At 39.8% G+C, this 23,598-nt stretch overlaps 1 protein-coding gene across 1 annotated transcript; it reads right to left on the reverse strand.

Annotated features, from left to right (window-relative positions):
• Positions 1-726: 726 nt before the first annotated feature.
• Positions 727-20,270, reverse strand: SLC5A7 (solute carrier family 5 member 7). Its single transcript, XM_073327477.1, has 8 exons — positions 20,093-20,270; positions 13,385-13,498; positions 11,477-11,632; positions 8,803-8,951; positions 6,447-6,581; positions 3,746-3,899; positions 2,108-2,325; positions 727-1,368 (listed from the first exon to the last, which is right to left on the reverse strand). Exons 1-8 carry the CDS (start codon positions 20,268-20,270, stop codon positions 727-729), a joined length of 1,746 nt encoding a protein of 581 aa, XP_073183578.1.
• Positions 20,271-23,598: the final 3,328 nt, after the last annotated feature.

The following is a 23,598-nucleotide window of genomic DNA, read 5'->3' on the forward strand; positions in this document are numbered from 1 at the left end:
AATTGGTTAGTCTCTAAGGTGCCACAAGTACTCCTTTTCTTTTTGCGAATACAGACTAACACAGCTGCTACTCTGAAACCTGATATCTTTTTGAACCTTTTGTAAGTATAATACATTTAACCCTCCTATGAGGAACTTATTGTTAATCACACACTTAATTACTTTAGTAGAAATAATAAAATACTGGATGTATTTTTACAAAATTTGTTATAAAAAAAAGCAAGAAAGGTTGTTAATTATTACTTCTTGTTCAAGCTACCTGATAATTAGCAATGAATCACTTACAGTAGTGACCACATATTTTTCAATTAATGCCAATATAATGCTGACTGCTCATTATTTTAGAGTGACCATATCATAATCTCACAGATGACTGAATACAAATGTCAAGTATCTTTATATACTGGCTGACCTAAATAATTTTCACTGTTTTTTGTTACTTATATTTTGTGTTGTATATATTTATTAAATTCTGTAGTATCAAGATCTGTTTGCATGGGGGGAGATGCGGAATTTATCCTTTGTTTGAGATTCTATAACTCAACATAACAAGTTTGATAATAAAATACAACAGTTTATTCCCCAGGCTCCCACTCTCATAGAAGTGATTTAAAGAATTGTGCAGTGGCGTTTTATTCTGGGTCCCTGTTTTTCTTCTGCTAAAATGCCTCTTACCATTCTTCATGGGATACCCTGTTGCACTGCATTTTATGTGAAAGCAGAATTTCATTTTGTGTTGGTCACTAAGTTATCTTCAGCACTGGATAGCTCTGGACTTGAATCAATGTCACTGAAGGCCTCCTTATTTGTGAAAGTTGAGTTCAGAGTCAGACTGTGCCGAGGCTTCACAGGTGCAAGCTCATTTAATATAATATTGTCACTTTTTACAAGAGTTGCTTTGTCCATGTTTTCTTGACTGTACCTCGCAACAACAGCATCAAGGAAGTCTAATTTTGGTGGCAAAGAACCACTTTCAAATAAATATTTTGCTAGGTAGGAGACTGCAATATTAGTGAAGAAGGAGGTGAGCATAGCAAGTGTTTTAAATGGGAAGCGTTGGATGTATATATGATTTTTATCTGCGTAGTAACCAGGATAGAAGATCAAGGGCTGAAGGTAAAGGTATGGTTCTCCTCCAGTAATTCTGAGAAGGAGGCCAAACAAATATCCTGCAATGGCACCGTAAGTGTTGGTTCCTTTGATAAATAACACACATAAGAGTTGTGGGAAGATGATGATGTAAACGAGATCAGAACTGAGATACCAGAGTCCATAAACTGACTTAGCTAGCAGTGCCATTGCTGTTGCTGATGCTCCAAAGACAAAAATAGTGATTCGCATGACCCAAATTATTTCCCTGTCTGAAGCCTAAGAAAAAAGAAAAAAGTGTTAGTTATCCATAGCAATGCATGTATGACTTTTATTATGAATAGATCACACATAAAACTCTGAAAAATCAGAGGATTTTGCATGATTCATAATCAGATATTGTGAAAGATTTAGCAAGATATGTAGCATGTAAGAACAAAAAAATTCAAGGGGCGTGGCTGTCCCCTCCCACCCCCCCCCCAATTTTTGCAGCTTTAGGGAAAAATAGTTTAATATAGCGCACAATCAAAAGAACAAGTAGACTGACAGAACTGAATTTTAAAAATAAGCACATCATGAAACAATTTGTTGATGTGAGAACATATCACTTCATTTACACCGACAGGCTTTTGAGCTACAGTTCATTCTACTCAATTTCAATTTGTCAAATGATTTCTAAACATTTTTGATGTTAATCGGTGATCTGAGAATGTCTCTAGTTAATGATTTAATAAAACTTGTGCTGACAATAATAATTAGGAATTGTTCAAGTATATTGTAACACCATGAATAGAGCTAGCTACAGTTTGAGCAGATGTTATTTTTTCACCTATGTAATTAATCATAATCACCAGGATTGCTTTGATTTTTCATTTTCTTCATTTAATATACTGTAATAAGAGAAATGTTACATTTTATCTTACTAGAGATAGAAACAAATGGAGAAAATTGTCAGTGTCACTTTGAAAGTCTCCCCAAGACCTTTTCATTAAAAAAATAAATTGAAATTTAATCTCACATTTTGTCGAAATGAAAGTTGATAAATGTTTCGAGCAAACATAGAACTCGCTGATAAGATTGAAGAGTCAGCTGATGACATTACAGCAGCAGATACTGCACCAAGGCCAAAGAAAGAAATATAGACAGGACAAAGATATTGAAGCACAATTGGTAAAATCATATCTGCTTCTTGCCTCTCTGTGGGGTCTGGTAAACCATACATAGTCTTGTTCCAATCTGTAATACAAAAATATATACATATATATGTAATTGATTGTAAAGGATACATATTGACTTCTTTGCCTTTGTGACTAATCAGTGATCCAGTGCATATTGTCATGTGCATTCATGCTCATTGAGCCTATGCAAACCTTGCCAATTTGAGTTCAGATGGTTGCAGCAAATCTAAACCAGCTGTTCTGCTTTGCAGGGGGTTTGTACCACCTGAGGTTCTGTTGGAGGGGTGGGCTCATTTCAGCCTGAACACTCCAAATACACCTGGCTAAATTTGCTGATTTCACAATGAAACTAATGGGTTGTGCTAGCGTCTTCCCCACTAACCTCTGCACCCGAAAGGCCCCTTCCTTTTTGTTGCTATGGTCTGATCCAGTGGCCCTCAACCTTCCTGCCTTCTTGGAATCTTTTGGGTGGCCATGTAGCCTGCTGCCCTCATCTGACTCTTTGAAATCAGTGCACGGGACTATCCCCGAGGCCCAGTCTAGGAAAGGTCTTCTGCCCCCAACTCCTCCTAATCATTAGCAGCATCTTGGTGCTGCAGATCACTGTTCTGCATTGACCACTCCCTGGGGAAGCACTAAGTGTCTCGTGACCAAAACTAGAACTAAAGAAACTCTGTGTTTCTCTAGCTCCTGTGCAGGACAGCATGGTGTATTAAGACATCAGACTTCCCTAGAGAGCAGTGCAACAACAGGAGCAACAACATGTCCTGTGGTTCTGTTGCTGAATTGGAGTAGAAGGAAGGAATGCCCCAGGATATATGGCAGCGATTGCTGAACACAGGGTGGCTTTACCTACATAGCCACTGCCCAGGTGTTTGGAGTATGAAATATCTTTTTGTTATGCTTGCACAATGCCTAACAAAATGGCCTGTGGTCCATGGCCCGTGGCTGGGGCTCCTTGGCAATACAAATGCAAATTATATTATTAATAATAATTAGCTAATATCAGGATGTAACTCAAACTAAAATATTGGATCAAGTTTGTGATCAAGTTTGTGTGAACTAGGAGAGGCAAAATAACAGCAGCAACAGGGAAAAAAAATCCCAGCTGCAATAGCACCAGGTTCTACCACTTGAACAATAGTAAAATCTTTGTAAGATGGTATTTGCATAAGGTCTAAGACACACACAATTAACTTGCTCTGATTCCATTCAATAGAAGGTAGTTTTAGACATTTACAATAGGTAGTTCATGAGTGGATTCAAAATATATTAAATATTTACATCATTAGACTGAGCTATGGGATACTTTGAGTCAAAAGAATGTTCTGTACAATTAAATTCAGGTCTATTCTTGTGTAAAGGAAATCAGGAGAAGTTTAATGGTATTATCTAGCTGGATTATATTGAACACACACTCTATAAGGGTTTTCACACACTGATAGTCATGGTTGTATTCACTCTGTTCAGTCATTTACCTGTTGATGCTCCTATTGCACCAATGAGTATTGCAGGAAGGGCCATCACAAGACAGCCAAAAGCAGCCAGAAAGGATAATACTTGAGCATATGTGGCAGATGAAGAAGAAAGAACTCGCTGAAAATATGCTTGCCATGGGATTCCTCCCAACATCTGCAAGTACAATAAACAACATTCTATCATTTCTGGTTTACTGAGGGTTTCTTTAATATATTTATATACACTGGAACAAGCAACAGCAATAATCCACTGTTGTTACTACCTCAATTATATATACTATCAAAAATTTCAACCAGGCACAGCCCATAACAATTGAATATTTTCACTCTCTCAAGTAACACTGAAATCTTTTGATGTGTAATCACATCTCTGTGCAGGCCATTCCCTTGAACAATTACTTTGCACTTCACCAGTCATCCAAAGATCTCAATGAGCATCACAAATACTAATTAAGCCTTACAACAAAGATTAGGAAATATTATCAACTAATTTCATAGATGGAGAATTGACATACAGAGCACCCTCTTGAACCAACTAAATCTACCTTAGGCACCAGTGGGATTTGAAATGAAGATTTCTTTGTACTTGAGACATGTTTTAGACCTACAAACCATATGTACTTTCAACTCAATCCTCAAATAATTCTTCTAAGCCATGCAGCCAAAGTAATATCAATGGGAAGTCTAAGAAAGCGGTGACACAGAACTTTCAAACCATCATAATGGTAGAGAAACAATATTTTTTCTTTTAAAAATGGTGCATCTCTTCTTCTATCTTGTTGAATAACAGGAATCATGCTTAAGTAAATTTAAAAAGACACAAAAATCTACATTACAAGTACATGACTAAGGTTGCAATGTCAAGTCTGTCTAGAGAGCAGGGTTTGAGTAGTGTCCAAAATATAAGGAATGGGGCCACACATTGAACAAAGAGAAAACAAAATATTAAACGGCTGCTCATTGACTGAGCACCATTCATCCTGTGCACGGTGTGTGGCAGGGGTCCTGTGAAAAAGGTAATATGTGATCATATAGTTAATAAGAAAAGGAGTACTTGTGGCACCTTAGAGACTAACCAATTTATTTGAGCATAAGCTTTCGTGAGCTATGAATATGCTCAAATAAATTTGTTAGTCTCTAAGGTGCCACAAGTCCTCCTTTTCTTTTTGCGAATACAGACTAACACGGCTGCTACCCTGAAACCTGTCATATAGTTAATGACTGTTATTATAATGCATACACACAAAGGGCATTCACAGGCAACCTAAATTCTGACATTTCTTCATTTTTGAAAGTTTGGCTTTATAGTCTTAATAGTGGTTTTTTAATACAGTTTTTTTTTGTGTGTTTATGCACATAATTTCCTAAGTTTTTATAAAATGCATTCCATCATATGGCATCATATTGACACCCTCGTGAGCCATCTACAGGGTTGGAACCTTCTGAACCACCAAACAGACCTCTTCCCCTTGAGCTAACAGAGTAATAGAGACCAGTAATATGTTCTATTCCTCTACAGCAGTGGTTCCCAAACTTGTTCTGCCGCTTGTGCAGGGAAAGCCCCTGCCGGGCCGGGCTGGTTTGTTTACCTGCCGTGTCCACAGGTTCGGCTGATTGCAGCTCCCAGCAGCCGAGGTTCGCTGCTCCAGGCCAAAGGAAGCTGCTGGAAGTGGCGGCCAGTACGTCCCTCAGCCCGCACCACTTCCAGCAGCTCCCATTGGCCTGGAGCAGCGAACCACAGCCACTGGGAGCCATGATCGGCCGAACCTGTGGATGTAGCAGGTAAACAAACCAGCCCGGACTGGCAGGGGCTTTCCCAGCATAAGCAGCAGAACAAGGTTGGGAACCACTGCTCTACACCTTCCCCAAGTTGGCCAAATTTGCCTGATTTTCAGAGGGATAGCAAAAGTTACAACCCTGGCACCCAGGGCATCAAATTCCAAGTTCCTGCTCTAAAGCATGGGGGCACTTGAATTCTCAAAGGAAAGGGTGACAGAATCTTTTAACATAGGCAAAAAACACATATATTTTCTAGCTCCATTCTCAGAAACAGCTGAACCATTTTGGCTGAAATTTTATAAATAAATTAATTAATTCAGCCTGAGGCATTCACCTGGAATAGAAAGTTATATGTCCAAAGTTATAAGCAACTGAAAAGAAGGATGTTATAATGCAAAGTGCTGGGCAACCTTAAGAATACATGGAGTTACCAGCCGTTCCTATACTAAATGGATTTTGCAAACATTAAACTCAGTTTCACTCTGGCATGCATCTGTCTGTCCATCCATCCATCCAAAGTTTTCTAACTCACCTACAACTGTGGCATCTTTAATCAGCTGTATATAGTATTTATTGCCTCCTACAATATAGTCCTCTGGCAAGAATACCATCTGTTAAATCATATCCCTATTCTATTCCTTAACTTTAACTGGGTCAACTCTTTTAGCTAAACAATATTTAACTGCTTTGCTGATGGCCCTCCAGTTCAGCTGCTGTGCTGCCATATTCTACTGAAATTTCATTGAAATCAATTGACTATCAGGATATATCTGGTATATTCATCAGCAGTGAAGAAGTTAAAAATCTCCATGCACAGTTTACTGGCAACTTTTAATTAGCCACTTTACATTTACACATGTCACATGGCAATACACTATGAATGATTAAATGCTTTTTTTCTCTCATACAAGCCATGACTTACCAGTAAAAAGAAATTGTCAAGCCATGAGTAGACATCAAGTGATTCAATGGATCCAAGCCAAGACTCTTTCTGCCCAGCTGTGAATCCAATGTTTTTAACTGCAGGATGTGACATTGCAAAAGGAACACTGATCCACTATAACCAAAGAGTGACATTTTATTGAGCGTAACAATCTGTGCAAAAATTATGAAATTATTGTATGAAACATTTTACTCAGTATTTTTCTTCTTACTGTGTGCTTTAGCTCAAATGTCAAGTTTAATCACAAGAGAACCAAATTCTCTGTTGGTGTAAATTCACTGATGCAGAGGTGGATTAGGGGTTTGTGGGGCCTGGGACAGAGCAAGTGGGGACCCCTCCCCATCCCTTCTGTCTGCAGCCTCCCCCCACTCCCTTCCCCCCCTGCTCTGCCTGCCTGATGGTCCTGCCAAGGAAATGGGTTAGGGTGCAGAGGCTCACCCTGTTTTGCCCACTCAGCACTCCTGTGCAGGGGTGCCCATTTTTCCAGGGGCTCCCCAATTGGCTCCTTGGCATGGGCCTCGTTGGCCCAGTGGCTAATCCGCCACTGCACTGAAGTCCACAGAGTTATGCCAGTGGAAAGTTTGGCACAAAATGTAGGTACACATAAAAAGCAAATATATAGAGATAAGAGGGAATTATGCTATAAATCAATGTTTCCCAAACTTTTGAAAGCGGAGTCCCCTTCAGGAAAATGAAACCATCTACATGTCCCTGTATTGGAGCAGTCACTTGAAATCCGGCCAGAGGGGCTGGTGTTTGCCCCAGGGATGTGCCTTGTTCATCCCCACGAAATTCTGCTCAAATTTGGTCAAGTTCTAAGCTTTAGAAAAATCACAATTTGCATATGCTCAGTAACCTTTAGATTGTAGGAGCTAAAATCTGTGAAGATTTTATCCACACTGGGCATGCTCCAGCCCAGAGCTGAACAGGACTTCCCCTTCAATTGATGCTCTGGGTGCTGCGAGTTGTGCTGAGTCCAGGTCTGGGCACCTGAACTGAGAACAGGGAGTCTGTCTCTCTTGTGCTCTCATAGGCCTCCACTGGGACGAGGCATCTTAAAAGGGGAAGCTGCCTGATCTGACAGCAGAGGGAACAAGAGCTGGACCTACTAGGGGGTGGACACTGGGGTGAAGGCCATCAGGACGGGAGAGGGAAACGGGGAGGGGGAGGTGGGGAGACTGTGATTGGCTGAGCAAGGAAACTGGGACTGAGAGACAGGAACAGAAACAGGGAGAGCCGAATGAAGCAGGATTAGTGTGCGGGTAAAATAGTATGTGATCAGGTCATTAAAGACTGTGCTGCAATACAAACACGTAAGGGGGCCAAATTAAAGTTGCACAGGCATCTTTAATGCTGGCATTTCCTAAGAATTGAAAGTTTGACGTTGCCATTTTAATAATGTTTGTTTAGCGTAGCTGTTGTATGTACCATACACGCATACAGTGATTAAAGGCAGATTCTTTGCTGCGTACAGTTTATGTTGAACTGAACAGAAGGGGAGGGGTTTCTCGGTAAATTCAGTAATGGATCCATTATTCTATGCCCTAATCCCAAACACTGGCATAGTTTAGGACAGTCTAGGGACTGCTCTGAACTGTGCCTGAAGGCTATGTTTCCTTAGGGACCAAATGCCAGCTGGGGATTTCTGGAGCAGTTCGCCCTCTGGCTGCTCACCCTCTTGCACTTCTTCACCCTCTGTGCCACAGGCCGCTGGGAGGGAGGTGAAGGGGCTGGTTCCAAAAGATGTGTGTCAGCTAGGACTCCCCCATACCAGGTATGTCCCCAGCTGAGGAGTTACAAGAGGTTTGGCATTGCCTAAGTGGTTCAAAGGCATGGAATCAGCCAGAGAATAGAATCCTGTGTCCCTCCTTCAAACTCTTACATGTCATCAGTGTATGGGCTCACTGGCACTGCATCAGTGTATGCAGCTCTGTGCTCACAGAGGTCCCTCTGGAATCAAACTGGAGCAGTTCTGCTGTGCAGGCTGGATTTGGAGGCTTTGCATGAGGAAGAGGGGGCACCACTGGTTGGTTATGGGACAGGTGTATAGATCCACTGCTGTGAGAATCTTCCAGTCCTCCTTTGAGCAGAAGCTCTTTGGGTCAGTGGAAGGCTACTTCATACTGCCACTAGGCTGAAGTAATGTCTCTGTAGAACCACACTGCTCGGCAGCATGGTGAGGGGAAGGATTTCTTCTCCCCACTCCCAGTGACCATACTCAGTTCCCAAGCCGCAATTTAGGCTGGGCTCTGGGCCTCTGGATCAGGCCTATTTTCCAGAGCAAGACCACTATGCTTAGAAAAAACAACAATGAGATATAAATGAGAAATCTCACCAGCCCCAGGAAGATGCAGAAGAGCTGAACCACATCAGTATAGGCCACTGAGTATAGTCCACCCACCAGAGTGTACATAATTGCAATCAGGGCAGAAACAATCACTGAAATATTGACATCAATATCAATGATCACACTTATGGTGGCACCTGCAGGGGAAAACAACAGACTTTAGCTCTTCTGCTCTCTTCAGTCTCCTTTCAGAAGCCAGTTTCAAGATCTGTCACACTCTGCAAAATAAAACTGTGCTTTGCTTTCTTTGACCTGTTTTTCACTTTTAAGATCCAGTCGATAGTAAGGAGAAGGTGTGGAGCTGCATTCTGCCTCATCCCAGGAAGACAAAAAGCCTCCTGGAGCTCCTGAGCATGCTGGGAATATGTGCTTGCAGCTACACCCCTTTCCAGGCGACAGCTCTATGGGCCAGTGCCAGGTTACAGGGCAGGTATATGGCCCTGTCTCCTCCACATCTCATTTGCAACACCATATGTCCTTGAAGGAGTAGGGAGAGAGTAGTCCCAGACCCTGTGCTCTGTTAATTGTAGAAACTGCAATTCTGCCTCTTTCTGACTCAGGCTTGGCAGAGGGAAGGAAGGCAGGCTTCGCCGTACACCCTCTCCTCACATTGTGTACCCTCACAAGGGCCAGGAGACAATGGCTTTGATTTCTCACTCTGTCCAAGCTGTGCTGGCTTCCCTAATTCACAGCTGCCCAACCTTGGCAACAGTTGGGGCTTCACAGGGATGGACCTTACTCACATCACTGGATGATGGGTATAGTGGAGCTGTGCTTCTCCATGAGCCTCCCTCCCCGCCCTCTCCTGCCTACACCCCTCCCTTTAGGGTGGAGGGTAGAGGAATGGCTGGGATATGGGGGGGGCAGAGGAGACACTTCCACTGGATTTACACCAGAGGCTTATTTCCCTGCCCAGGTGGAATTCTCCATCCACCTTCTTCAATTGCTTTAACGCCACTTTGAACTGCTGGCCTGGGGGCAAAGTGGCCAGCCCCCAGTGTTTCCAGATGTTGTGTGTATGGACATTATGCTAGAAATTAATGGCTTTTGTAGTATTGATTAAATACACCTTATTTCTACAGCACAAAACTTTAACATACATTCAAATGCTGAATCTCAATAAAGCAATTAGTATATTTTCCTTAGATGAAAAAAAAAACCCAGTGTCACATGAGTGCATCTTTTATCATTCATTTTAAAAATCCTTCCCCCACTAATTGCAGAATGTTTAATTTAAACCATCACAATGACTTGTAGGTGTGGCATCTCTCCTGTATGTAATCACTAAGGTCCGTGTGAACCCATAGATGGGAAAGACCTAGCAGTACAGCTCCTGCAGAAGCTGCGTTGTCTTAGGGCTTCAGGGAGCTACTGGGAGGCATGCTGTTGCTTCACAGATGCCTTCAGAGAGCCTCCAAGATTCATGGGTTCAGGGATGGAGCCACATACCTTACTTATACTCCTGCAAACCTGTCCCTTTCTCCCAAGTGAAGAACTATGAGGAAATTCAGAGTCAAAACTTATTCCCCATAGTGGATATAACCTTCATAGGGGAGAATGGTCCAGTAAATTTGGGAACACAAAATGGATGACTTTGTTCAAATAGTAGCTAAAATGGAGAAACCTCCCAATTTTATAGTCTTTAATTACCACTTGTTAATATAACATGCTAGAAAAGCAATCACAATACTTACTTTCTTGCTTTGAAATACAACAGAAAGCCTTCTCAAAAATCAATTGATCTTCATTCAAAAAGAAAGAACATTTTAAATTCTCAGGAAGTTCTTTGAGTCATTCACTTCCCATCACCTCAGCAGGCAGTTTGCTCTCAGGTTCTTAAGGGTCTTGTGATGAAATTATGGAGAACAAGTTCCCCAGTGCTTTGCAGTTAATCAGAGCACAGTTGGAAAGAAGCTTTAAATTTTATTTTTTGTTTAAAAAAAGATTGCCCTGTAAAGCAGTATTATACATGTGCACTCTGTGTGTTACTTGGTTTGAGTCACTACCACGAATGGTGATTTAACTCAAGAGTTTTCTCCATTTTTGAAGGGATAACAAAATTCAGATCTCTAATAGGGACAGGAGAATGGAGGTGTGATTTTCTATATACAAATATTAGTCTTCCTTTCTGACCCATGTTTCCATTAGTTCTCTGAATCATTTTTGAAACCTAAGAATGTTCTTTATGTTTCCAAATACAGATGCATTCTGAGTTTAACAAGATTTAGGTTCCTTGATTAGTCACAGCATTGCTTCTGTTCTATGATCCATTGAAATTGTTTTACATCTAGGTCTCCTACAATGGTTGAATGCTAGGGATCATACCATTTATATACACTATCAAAAATGTTGTGTGACTATCCTCTTTCTTTGATAGCTATTACTCCTGGTTGCTGTGATCTTGAGGCTGTCAACAAAAATTGTGTGACTGAAAATAACAAAATGCTTTAAAGTATACTGAGATAATCAAGGTTCTGATAATTGGGTATTTCTAGGCCAAGACAACTGTCCCTTTAAAAAATGTTTGGCCAGGGTAGTTAGCATTTTAAAGCAGTTTCTGGGTTCAGGGGTTGCTTTTGAACTGGTGCTTCTGTTATGCATTTATGATTTTTAAAAACTCCCTCTGGACAGTGAACTAATGTTTTTACTGCTGATCCCTTACCTAACGCAGAGAAGATGGCTGCGGCCCAAAACATCTCTCCCATTAGAGCGGGTATAAACAGGAGCCCTCCCATTCTTTTTCCATAAAGCTGTTGAAATGGGTCTAACATTGTCACATAGCCTTTGGAACGCATGGGTTTTGCAAAAAATAGACCACCTAAAAATTAAACAATAGAAAACGCTAACTTTAGTGGAGAAATGCATTTACAGTCAGTAAAACACTGCTGGTTTTCACAGGTGTAATCGTGTCTGTTGGACTGTTTTTAAAATAAATTTAAAATGTAATTGTAATTAAAATATCCTCTCAACATGAAAGGAAGGTTTATTTTTCCATGTAAAGAAAACAGTGGTTCAAAGAGCAGGATAAAAATGAATGAAAATCATTTAACACCCCCTACCCTATGCACATACACTATACTAACAAACATGGTTTGGTTATGAAAAACAAAATATGGATTTGTAAGGCTCGGTGCTTTAGTGCATTCAGCCTGCTGTGAGGGGTGCTCAGTTCATTTTCATTTACTGTAAAGACGCTTAGCTTGGGATCAACATATTGGAACAGGACTGCAAATTTTTTTTTTTTGCTCTAATTTTATTTGGTGATGTACCCACAAGCCAGACACGAATGTCCAGCATGAGAAAGGAAGGAATTTACCAAGCATTATGTCTAAGAGAAGAACAGGGTTAGATGACTGGAAAGCATATCTGGGGAAGCAAGGAGCCACCTGGTAGGGGAAGGATGTATAGGTAGAGATGAGGAAAAGAGGCAGAAAAGCATCAGCAGGAGACATAGGAACAGAATAGATGGGAGGGGAAATGAAATGAAATGAAGAGCCAAACTAGACAGTGGGAAAGGACACTTAGCACATTACCAACAGATAAAAATAAATACATACATTCCTGATAATACTTTTCCATTCAGACAATTGCTGTAGTTGATACAGGGAGCTCATGTTAAATAATAAGATGATGACAAATCAGTCAGGAGTTAGTCTATGCTATTGTGCAAGGGAAGGAAAGTGGTTCACAAGACAATAGCTTTATTAAGTGGTGCTCCGCCCTATGAAGAAGGCTGAGAGCCCCTGTTCTACAATGAATTTTACTTTCTGTATTTTTTTTGAATGAAATAAAAAGGAATTGTGATGTCAGACCAACTCCCTTTTGTGCAAATAAAATATACTATGTCCACTTAAAACAACCGTAAGACTATATTTATGAAGGCAGAAGTACTGTACTTAAAAAACAAACAAACAACTACACTGTCAATACCTTACATACCAGCAGCCATTCAGTGTTAGCCTCCTAATTCTGGTATATCACTTTGGCTTTCATTCTGCATTTGAGGGGAAAGAAGGTCCCCTGTTTAGGGCACTAGCACAGGCGTTAGGAACTCTCAGTCAATCCCTTGCTCTGCCACAGGTTTCCTGTATGACCTTGGGCACATCACTTAGTCTCTCTGCCTCGGCCCTCTGCCTGTAAAATGTTGATAATAGCACTTTGCTGCTTCAAAGGGGTATTGTGAGGATAAACACATTCAAGATTGTGAGGTTCTCAGATATTAGGGTGATGAGGGCCATATATAGTACCTTTCATAGGCAGATTTGAAAGACACAAAATCTACTCAAAATAAAAGCTTTATATTACTGTAGCAGTCCTCTAAAGCATTCAGAAGGGTTAACTTCTGGGTGTCAAAGGAAGTCTTGGTGATTTAAGATTTCAAATTATTTCCAATAATTAGTAATGCATTAGTTTCCTTTCTAAGGGACTGACTGAAAGCCCATCAAAGTCACTGGAAAGACCACCATTAACGTTAATGCCTTTAGTATCAGGTCCTAATTGTGGGGTTCCAATAACAATTTTAACATCTGTATATTTTAAGAAATGGAGAGACTAATTTATTTTTGCTTACCTAAAACCAGACTAAGGGAATAGCCAATGGGTGCCTGAGCCCAAGCCAGCCCGTAGCCTGGGACATACACAGCTTCTGCTGTCCCATTGATATAGCCTCCTCCAACCCAGGTGGCTGAAAAAGAAGAGGAAGAAGAACTGAAAACATAAACTCTATTTTGATAGTCAACATTTATCATAACTTCTAATATAGAATTATAAGCTGAACTCAACACAGAACATTCTTAACATTTAAATTTAACAAGAGTTTAACCAATGAGGGTCCTTAAAATGTGTCTCAAGTTTCACTCTCCAGCTAAGTTAAAAAATCTATAGATTTAGCCAATTTTTAGTTCTACAAATGCCATTTAAAAAAATTAGAGCTACGGTGGGCATGTCCCACCGAAATATTTAGACTTTGCCTAATCTGTATTTAAGCTTGCTAAAGACATATTCCTGAATGGAGCTGTGCTATATGTAGAGGTCCTGCTTTCATTCACATGAAGAACTGCAACATTTGTGATATCCCCAACTGCTGGAAGCTAATGCACTCATTCTGTCTCTGATGGCAAATTGCCAGACCTTGGAGGCTGAGGATCAAGACTAAGTCTCAAATGCAGATCTCACACACTGAAGTGTATTGTAATTAGATCTGGGTAAATAATTCATGGCAAATAATTGCAGTGAATATGATTTCTTTTCCTGTTTGCAGATTGTCTGCAAATAGATCTTGATTTTCTCTAACGTATTTATACAGATACTTGCTGAATAATATTTATGAATTAATATTTGTGTCTGTAGTTTGTTCATGGGCAGTTCATTTACAAATATTAGATTTTTGAAATGCAAAACCCGAGTGGTTTTGATTGGACACAGAGGTCACAAGATTTTGTTCTTATTCCCTGATTAGATGAGAAGGAATGTAACTCTTAGAATCATACTTCCAGAGTAAAAACTTGTGATTCGAAATTCACTTTCTATGAGTATTCTGCAATATGCTGTCAGCAGTCACTGTTTCTACAAACATTCGTGCCAATAAACAAGTGGGGGGTGACCACAGATGAAACAAATTTATTTAAAAATTTAAATAAACTTTTATGGTAGATTGTTTACAGTATTCTCCCCACACTTTCTGTAATAATATCACTCAACCACTGAGCAGGTACAAAATGTGGGTTTGTGTGTTTTTTAATTTTGAAGCTAAATCTTGTACTTTTCCAGAGGCTAAGGAACAAAGCTAACAGTGGGGTTCTGACTACAAATCGAAATAAGGAATATCTTCTACTCTGCATTCTGAATCATAGCCCTGGTCCAGTGTGCAGCTGCAAATGTTTGTAGGAGATGTATCTGGGACAGCAGTGGAAGATCTGCTCCTGGTAAGAGTGGCCAAATCCTTCTGCCTGTGATCCTGCTGTTGTCAGTGGACATCTTGGTAGCTTGCCAAGATTTATTGGACAATACACAGACACTGGCAATGATAATACTGCATGCCCAGATATCAAGAGATAGAAGGAGCACACTCACCCCATTACTGATCCCTGGCACCAGGACCCAATATTACAGAATCACTGACATACTGCTTATACTATAGGCTTTTGTATCCACTGACAGGGATGGGTGGAAAAGCTGGAGAAAACATGGTCCAGTCTAGTTTGGTTCTCCAGTGTCCCGACATGCCTGTGATACGTATTGCTAGCTGTATGTTAAAGAGTATAGGGATTGAAGTGCCTAGATACTATGATTGTAATGTCTACATTGAAAATGCTTAGGTGGATGGATGGATGTTTTATCTTCTTCACTTGGGAAGGTGGACATAGAATCTGTAGAGTGGTGCCCAGTACTCAAAGTCCAAGGCTGGAATAACTTATTGCCTGAGTCAGATCAATTGCACAAAGCATTGGTTGCATATGAGATGGGGAGTAACAGGTCAGGACCCCGGACTTTCTCATTCCAGTCCACCCACTTTTCTTCCTATGCTGCTTAGGCATTTTATACCTGCTATAAATCATATCGGAGTATGGATATCAGGGTTCTGAATGCACAGAAGGGATTATTTTGTCCAGCACAGCCCTTTTCACTCAGAAATACTGACCAGCTTCCTTAGTACCGGACCAAACTCTTATTTTTTTTATTTTATCATATACTATATGAATAAGACAAAAATTCTGAGGTGCTGTTGCTAATGTATTAGCATATTTCTAATGGGATAATCTCTCATTTTAGGAAAGAATTGCTGGGCTTCACTTCATGGTCATTTCGGTTTCCTTCCCTCACAAAAACGCTCATGCAGTAATACTCATGTACATACATGGTTGCATATATAAGATAACCGATCATTGTATTGTTCTTTCTGATAGTTAGAATGTTCTGACAATGGCCCAGAGCATCTCCTGGCCTGGTTAGACCCAAGGATCTCCTAATAAACCTTTTCCTGAACCATTCCGTGGGGCTGGTGTTAGCTCTCACCACCTCCCCGCATGAACAGGGAGTTCTGCCCTCAGAATCAGATCTCTGAGATCAGTGCAGACCGCAGGAAATCTATTTCATACCCACTTAGGATATTGCCTCTCTCATTGCCATAGCTATGACCAAGGGAGGTGCTGGGGCAGGAGCAAGATCAGTCTGTAAGAGAGAGAGGCTGCTGATAGGACATTCTCCATGGAAGCACCATGACTTTCCACTCTTATCACAAATAGCCCAAATTGGTTAATCTTCATTGGACGTTGCAGAGCTCATCTATTTTCCCAGGCTTTCAGGAGAAAGGGCTGGTATTTGAGGATAGGGTGGAATATTGTTCAGTATTAATTTTTTGGTTGGTCAGTTTCTGGATTTGGGGGTGAGGAGTGGATTCTAATTACATTTTAATTTGCAAGACTGTCTTTTAAACATCCGTTGAAAGAACCTAGAACATTGGGAAGGTGCTCTTTTGGGAATGCATACGTCATAATAAATACGTAAATAAGAGCCGTAATAGCTGGGATGACATAAGGATAAAGTTTCATTCTTAGATGTATATTTTCTGATACTTAGCTTTGCTAAGCCTCACTTTTAAAATTATTTTAATATAGTTATTGTGTGAGCTCCCTTTTTTAAACAAGCCAGCCACAGGGAATAAAAAAACTAGTAATCTGCAGCGTCAGTCACATATGGGAGACTATTTTAATCTTTTATCTGCCTACACTTCAGATGAAATACAGACAACACTAACTTTCCATTTTAAACGTACACTATGAGAAATGTTATAGACTATAATGTTATAGATTATGATGTGGAGTCAAATTCTGCTTTTAGTTCAGCTGAGAAACACAGAAATTCATATTACATGATCCTTCCACTTCAACATGTATCACAATATTGGATTTTTCTAGTAGTTATGAAGATAGAAAACCAGCTAGCATATCTTTATAAAACAATCTGCTAACTTATCACTCAAATTGTTATCAAGCTAATGAGATTTTGTAAAACAAAGTTACTAATCACACAAGCATCATATTGATAATTTTTCATTGTGTAAGAAAATGTAGTGCTCTCTCTGACTAAAATGAAGAACAGTGTCCAAGAATCGTTATTATTGTGGCTCCATTTGGAGCATTATTGTTAGGCTGTGGCAGCATTTTGATTAAACAACTTCCAGTGTTTTCCCCAGGGTTTAATCACAAACATAAACGTTTATGGTGGGCTGAAATTTGCCACGGTTCTCATCTCTGAGGTAATTTTTTTTTTACTAAATAAAAGGCTAATAATTTGTTCATATTCAAATTTATACATGTAAAATGATATATGAATTAAAGGCATAATTTGTTCTTCAATACACCTTAAACAATGTCAGGTTTAAAATTAAATTTTGTGATTTGTCCATAATTCAGTCTTCTAACTCTTTGTATTTTGAGAACAGCAGATATGTTCAGCTTTGAACCCTTGTGTGTTAAAACATATTATTTACTTTTTAATACAGCTGTTTCTTAAGAAACATAAACATCCATTTAGCTTTTCCCCATTGACATTATTCATTGGGTGTATACATTTTATAAACTGTCTAAATGCTTATTTACAAAATAAACTTTAATGAATCTAAGGGCCTGATCCTACTCCCATTGAACTCAATCCAAAAATTCCAATGGACTCCAGGACTGGGCCATAAATTTGATATTGAAAGCTGTGTACTCAGTTCTGCCACCCTCGTGTTGAGTAACACCTTACCCTTTGATTTCAGTGGTACTACTTGTGGAGTAAGGCACTGCTCAGCAGGAGTCAAGGTAGCAGAATTGGGCCCTATTTTAATAAATACAATTTTAAAAAGGAAGTTTTAAAATCTTAAAGTTTATTTTTCTTCCCACATGCTTGTACTATGGGTGTGCTGTGATGCTCAATAAGCAGTTTTTCATTTACATTCTCATTTATGTGACATTTCTCATTTTTGAATTAGCATTTAAACAATTAAGGGAATTAATGGTATATATTTATGTTAGAATACTATTCCTGTAACTCAGGATTTTCAAAACTCAACCTAAAATACTTCCCTTTAACTCATTCTCCCTGGATATCACAAGATACTATCCAAAAATCAAAATCCCCTATTGTTCAGAGACATCAAAATACCAAGGCGTAACATGGCAGTTTCGTGGGTATTATGGTTGATTATCATCATCTTACATTTAAAAATTGCCTTTCATTCCTGCTTTACAAACTGTGTGGCCCAATCATCCCTACTCAAACAAGACTTAGGCCCTGATTCTGCATAAATGTATGAATACATGTACATTTGAGCACTGTGCGAAGTGCCATTGAACTTAGCATGGGACTAACTTTATGCACGGTTGGTAGTCCAACATTAACTTCAGTGGGGCTATTCACAGCATGTAAAATTAAGCATGTGCATCAGTTTTTGGATGATCGAGCCTTACACCTTAAAGTACATGGGATTTTTACCTGAGCAAAGACATCAGGACTGGACCCTGTGTGAATACAGGAAACATCACCAACACAGATGATCAGAGGATGACAATTCTGTTTTGCGGCAACTTTTGAGGTTTCAAAAAAATTTGCTTTTGTTCTTCCTTTGTTTTGGGAGAAAAACCTTAGGAATGTTTTCAAGATAATGGCATTGTGTCAGGAGGATGTGTGTGTCCTGGCGGTTAGGACTCGGATGTGATAGACCTAGGGTCAAGTCCCTGCTCTGCCTGATTCAGAGCAGAGTTTTTCATCCCAAATCAGGCAGAGCAGGGATTTGTACCTGGTTCTCCCACAGTTGAGGCCTAACCCTAACCACAAGCCTCCCCATACCCTTCTTTCATGAAAATGTTTGAGAGGTTTTGTTTTCATTCCAAGGTGGAAGTAAAACAAATTTTGAAACTTCAGAAATTGCCACAAAATGGAATCATCATCTTCCAGTCACTTCTACTGGTGATGTGCCTCATTTTGGCGAATGAGTTCTAACTAGAATTCATCACCAGTGATCACTGAGCTCTGTTTGAATGGAGAAGTGGCAGTTCAGCAGGCAACAGGAACACACTACACTACACAACAGTGGAGGGAGGGAAGTAGAGTTTTAGCCTTGATTCAGAATCTATTGGATTTAAACAACATCCTGAACAATTTTCCTGCCCTACCACCAAATCTGCAGTCCTTAAGTGAGCAAAATTCCTATTGCAGTCAGTGGGAATTCTGCTTGATTAAGGACCACAGAATTTTGCTCTTAGTTTTTATGAGTCTCTTCCTTAACTCTGAAGCTGGAAAGACAGCACAAGAAAGAAATTTCAGTAGAATCTGATCAATCTAAATTGGAGGTGTAAGGGCCTAAATTGGAGGTGTTGGAATTGCATTAAGAATATCACAAATGTGAACGATTCTAAAACAAAATAACATATGTTTAAATAAAAAGATGACCTCAGTTCAGTTTGTATACAATGTAATTTTGTACAAATTAGATAGACTATCTGAAAACACTTGCAATTTAGGGCCAGATTGTGATGCTTTTACTCATACTACTGAAGAGTTACTCACACAAGTAGCCCCATTGTCTTCCCTTAGTCCAGTGGCTCTCTCAGACACTCCAGTGCACCCCTTTGAGTCGCAGAGGTTGCGCTGGTATGATTGAAAGTAGAACTCAAATCTTCTCCTAATCTTTGTCCGCTAATATGAATACGCACAGTACAATATTAAATCATTTTGCCAAACTATGGCAAAATAGGGCAAAATAATCCCCTGTGTAATTCTACTGAAATCAGTGGAGTTAAATTTGGCCCGGTGCAGCAAAAATGGTCTTTGCTGCAGCATATTTTTCCATTTCTTTCTGAATTTAAAGTTTTTTTCACTCCTAAAACACATCACTAACCCACAGGTTTGGGATGCTATAATAAAAGTAAACTGTATATTCACTCCACTGAAAAATTCTGATGACTCAGTCTTCTAACGAAAATCATTACTGCCCCAAATGTCTCTATTTTACTGATTAATATGGCACCAGTGTAAAATAAATAGAGTTAATTCTTCCTTTAGAATATAATAATGACTATTTAAATGACTGGCATATTTACTTATTCATTAAAAAAATACAGTATCAAACAATCAAAAAAAATCATCCATCTTAAATCATGACTGTGCACTGAAATTAAGATTTCTTTTCTCCACTTTGCATTATTCAAAACACAATATTGCCTATATCTTTTATTCACATGAAAGAAAGAATGAGATGCTACGTTTCAGGTATAAAAAAGAGGGTTTATCATACCGGTCATCGTAAATCCACCAACTAGCAAGCCTATATCTCTTCCACCGACTATGATAGCTTCTCTGCGATCTCCATCGCTGCCACTATTTTTGGTTTTCCAGGCAGCCCATATTCCAACAAACAGGATTGCCAGATAGAATACAATTATAGCTACCAGCCCCTCCACATGGAAAGGCATGTCGAAATCACGACTGTTCCCTGGATTGCTATTTCATTAAGACCTCTGGAGAGAATGCAATAATACATTATACACTATACATTTGATAAAAGCAAACCAAATAAATCAGACATGGCATGAGACCAATTAGAACCAAAATATAAAGAAAACTCAGCGGTTCATCAAAGAGAATATATGGATTATTTTATTAAATGGTTATTTCAGATGTAACCAGCAGTAATATGAGTTGTGTTTAAAACAATCGAGGTTACACCAATATTTCACAAACTTCTGACAAACCCTTGAAACTAAAAGCAAATGGTTACTTAAATTTTTTAAATTTGTTTCAGGAACAGAAAACTAGCATTACCTGAGTTAAACAAAACAATCTTGCTAAAAACTAGAGCCCTGCAAGAAATCACTTCTAATTCTAATTGTTTAATATCCTCCTTGATATAGTAGAACTCTCTACTCAAGAAATACTTTCGCTTACAGCCTCCAGAATAGAAGATATTAATAATATGAGCTGTTCATTTTTACAAAGGGTCTTTAATGAGTTTAAATCCATGCTACAAAATTATATTAAGGAATATCAAAAGCTATGGACAAATAATAACCACACTAGAAAATTTAAGTCTTGGAATCTATCCCCATTTCCTCCCCACATTAACTCCCCATTCATCTCCTGTACTTATACATCTGTATTTTCCTGCTCTTGCACATCTGTATTTGCTTTTGATAAGAAAAATTCCCTGCACACCACAAAAATCTCTTCAATTTTGTCATTAATTTTATAAATAAAAAACTCCGTACATTTAAAAAAGTCAGAACAGTGCAACATGCCAAATAGAAGACAAGTGTAACTGAAATAATCTGAGATAAACAAACTCTGGAGGATTAATATTATTAAGAAATATACATATTCAGTACACCTTTGCCATCCTTTCTCACAGTTTCTTTGAACTCACTCTCAGTTACACAAAGAAATGAACCCTGTATTTTTATGTACTAGTTATTGACACAAAATATACAATCTTTAACGTATACTGTGGATCTCTACATAAAAAAAGTATTTAAGTTTGCATACAAGTCTATAAGTTAAGTTTAACTCCCCTTCTCCCCCCCAGGAATTGCCAATACTACTGTCATCTAGATAGCGTGTAGCAAATTCTTCCAATCTTCCACGTATCACCATCCAATACCTTTGGCATTCAAGCAAAGCAGGTAGCTTGTGGTTTCTGAGTTCGCACAGGCAAACCCTGAGCTTGCCTACTAGCTACAGTAGCAAGTTAGAGTTATTACTCCCATTCAGCAAAAATAGGATCCAGACACACACAGTTCCCTGCATCTTCAGCATCACTCAGCCAAAGCTTTCTCCCTCCAAAGCTTTTCCCTCCCCAGTGTCAATAATTCCAATCCCTGCCCCCATTCACCTCTTTTGTGGTAGGGTCTCCTCTTTCCCCTTCTTTCTGTGCTCTCTGTCTCCCTGTCTCTTGAAGTGGAGTCAAGCAGTCAGATCCCAGCGCCTTTTGTCCAGAGGTAGATTGTGAGAAGCTTTCTCCTTTTTTAAAGGGACAGTTACATTGCAAAGAGCTCCAGCCCTACAGGAGCATCACATCTACTAGAGCAAATGCACACAGTGTCCTGTACAACACGGCACACTACTGACGCAAGGGCAGTCACACGCCATGCCAGCTACGAGGCTCACTGTGTTCCCCTCTTCTGTGTGGGGAGTGCATCTGTCAGAGCTTGGGGGGGGAGATATCAGAGTGCAAGGGGGGACTGAGGAAAGAGATGACTCAAAGGAGAATGTCTGTAGGAGCCATCCATTGGGAACGGAGGGAGGGAATGATGAGAGGGGAGAAGAGGGAGGAAGAAAAAAATAAAAGAAAGGATCAGAGAGGAGTAGGGAAGGAGGAAGAGAAGGAACTAAAAAGATTGGGGATGAGAAAAGGTGAGTGGAAATGACAGGAGGAAGGGAACAAGAGAAAGAAGGGGCTGATTAAACTATTCATGCACTGGGAAAAGGGAATGAGGGGGAGTAGGTATTAGGTGGGAAGGCTGGGTAGGGATGAATGAGAGACAAAGGGAAAGAGAGAGAGAGAGAAGGTTTGATTTAGATAGTATTAGCGAGTGCACAAGTGGTACAATAAAAATAGAAAAAAGTTCAAAATCCAAAATATAAAGTAGGGAGATAAAAGAGAGATGTATACATTAAAAAAAATCAAAAGGGCTTAAGAAGGCATCACACATTTTAGTCATTCAGTAGCCCCAGGATCAGCAGTGTGGAGTCTGGAAAGTCCTCCTGATAGAACAGGACAAAATGATCAGCCATTCAGTAGGTGTTCAGCATCCTCAACTACACTGCAACTGCCCTGACGGCTGTTCCTGAAACCCCAGCTGTGGTCATTTGCCACATACCTCCCCACCCGACATCTGATATGCTTGAGCTTGCACTAGAGATAGCATGGCTGCTTGAAGCCTGGCAGTCTCTCCTCAAGCTGAGTGATGAGGAAGGAGTTTCTTACAGAGGCAGCAGCTCATTGCCGTTCTGCTCACCACAATATGACAGCATCTATCATAGACGCGATCGGTCACATAGAACAGATTGGTCCGTGGTAAGGCACTTCCAACATATCTTTTGGAAAGTGACAGTTGTGGCGTCTCCTGGAATTTGTCAAGGAGGTTCTTTGCTGCAATATAATGCCTGATGTTAGGAGGAGGCATATTAGAGAGGACTGGTAGCCATCACGGTTTGTTGGTCTCATAGCTGCTGTTATTCTCATCATTTGATTCAGTTGTACGCCAACTAGCTTTGTATGGGAAGAGGTTAATCACAGAGAAGCACAGTATTTTCCATCTGAGTATCAGAGAGCTAGTGCTCTGTTTGCATGTTAGCTGCTTAAGTTGAGCCCACCTGTTTATTTAGGAGGCCATTTCTGTTCTTTGTCTTTTGAGCCATCTTGGTGAGGTGGTTCTTGTAGGTAAGTGTGTGAGTGAGAGTTACTCCTACTTACTCCTAGTGGCTTTGGGCCATGTGCTACTTGTTCTCCATTCAAGAAGATATTGAACTCTTGTGAAGTGTTGGTGTGGCTGAGATGGAAACATGACAACACAGTCTTTGACACACTGGGCTTAAGTCTCCACTTCTTGCAATAGCTACTGATGGCTGACATTACTGGTGCAGGTCATCCTCAGTTTTTTTTTGAAGTCTCTGTCTCCTGAAGCTAGGCAGAGGTCATCTGCATACTTGAATGGCCTTGAAATTGTTGGAGGTAGATAATCTTTAAATATGTTTAAAAATGTTTCAGCAAGAACACATCCTTAGGGGAATCATTTCTGCTGAGTC

Source organism: Lepidochelys kempii, chromosome 1, assembly GCF_965140265.1.
Source record: "Lepidochelys kempii isolate rLepKem1 chromosome 1, rLepKem1.hap2, whole genome shotgun sequence".
Lineage (NCBI taxonomy): Eukaryota > Metazoa > Chordata > Testudines > Cheloniidae > Lepidochelys > Lepidochelys kempii.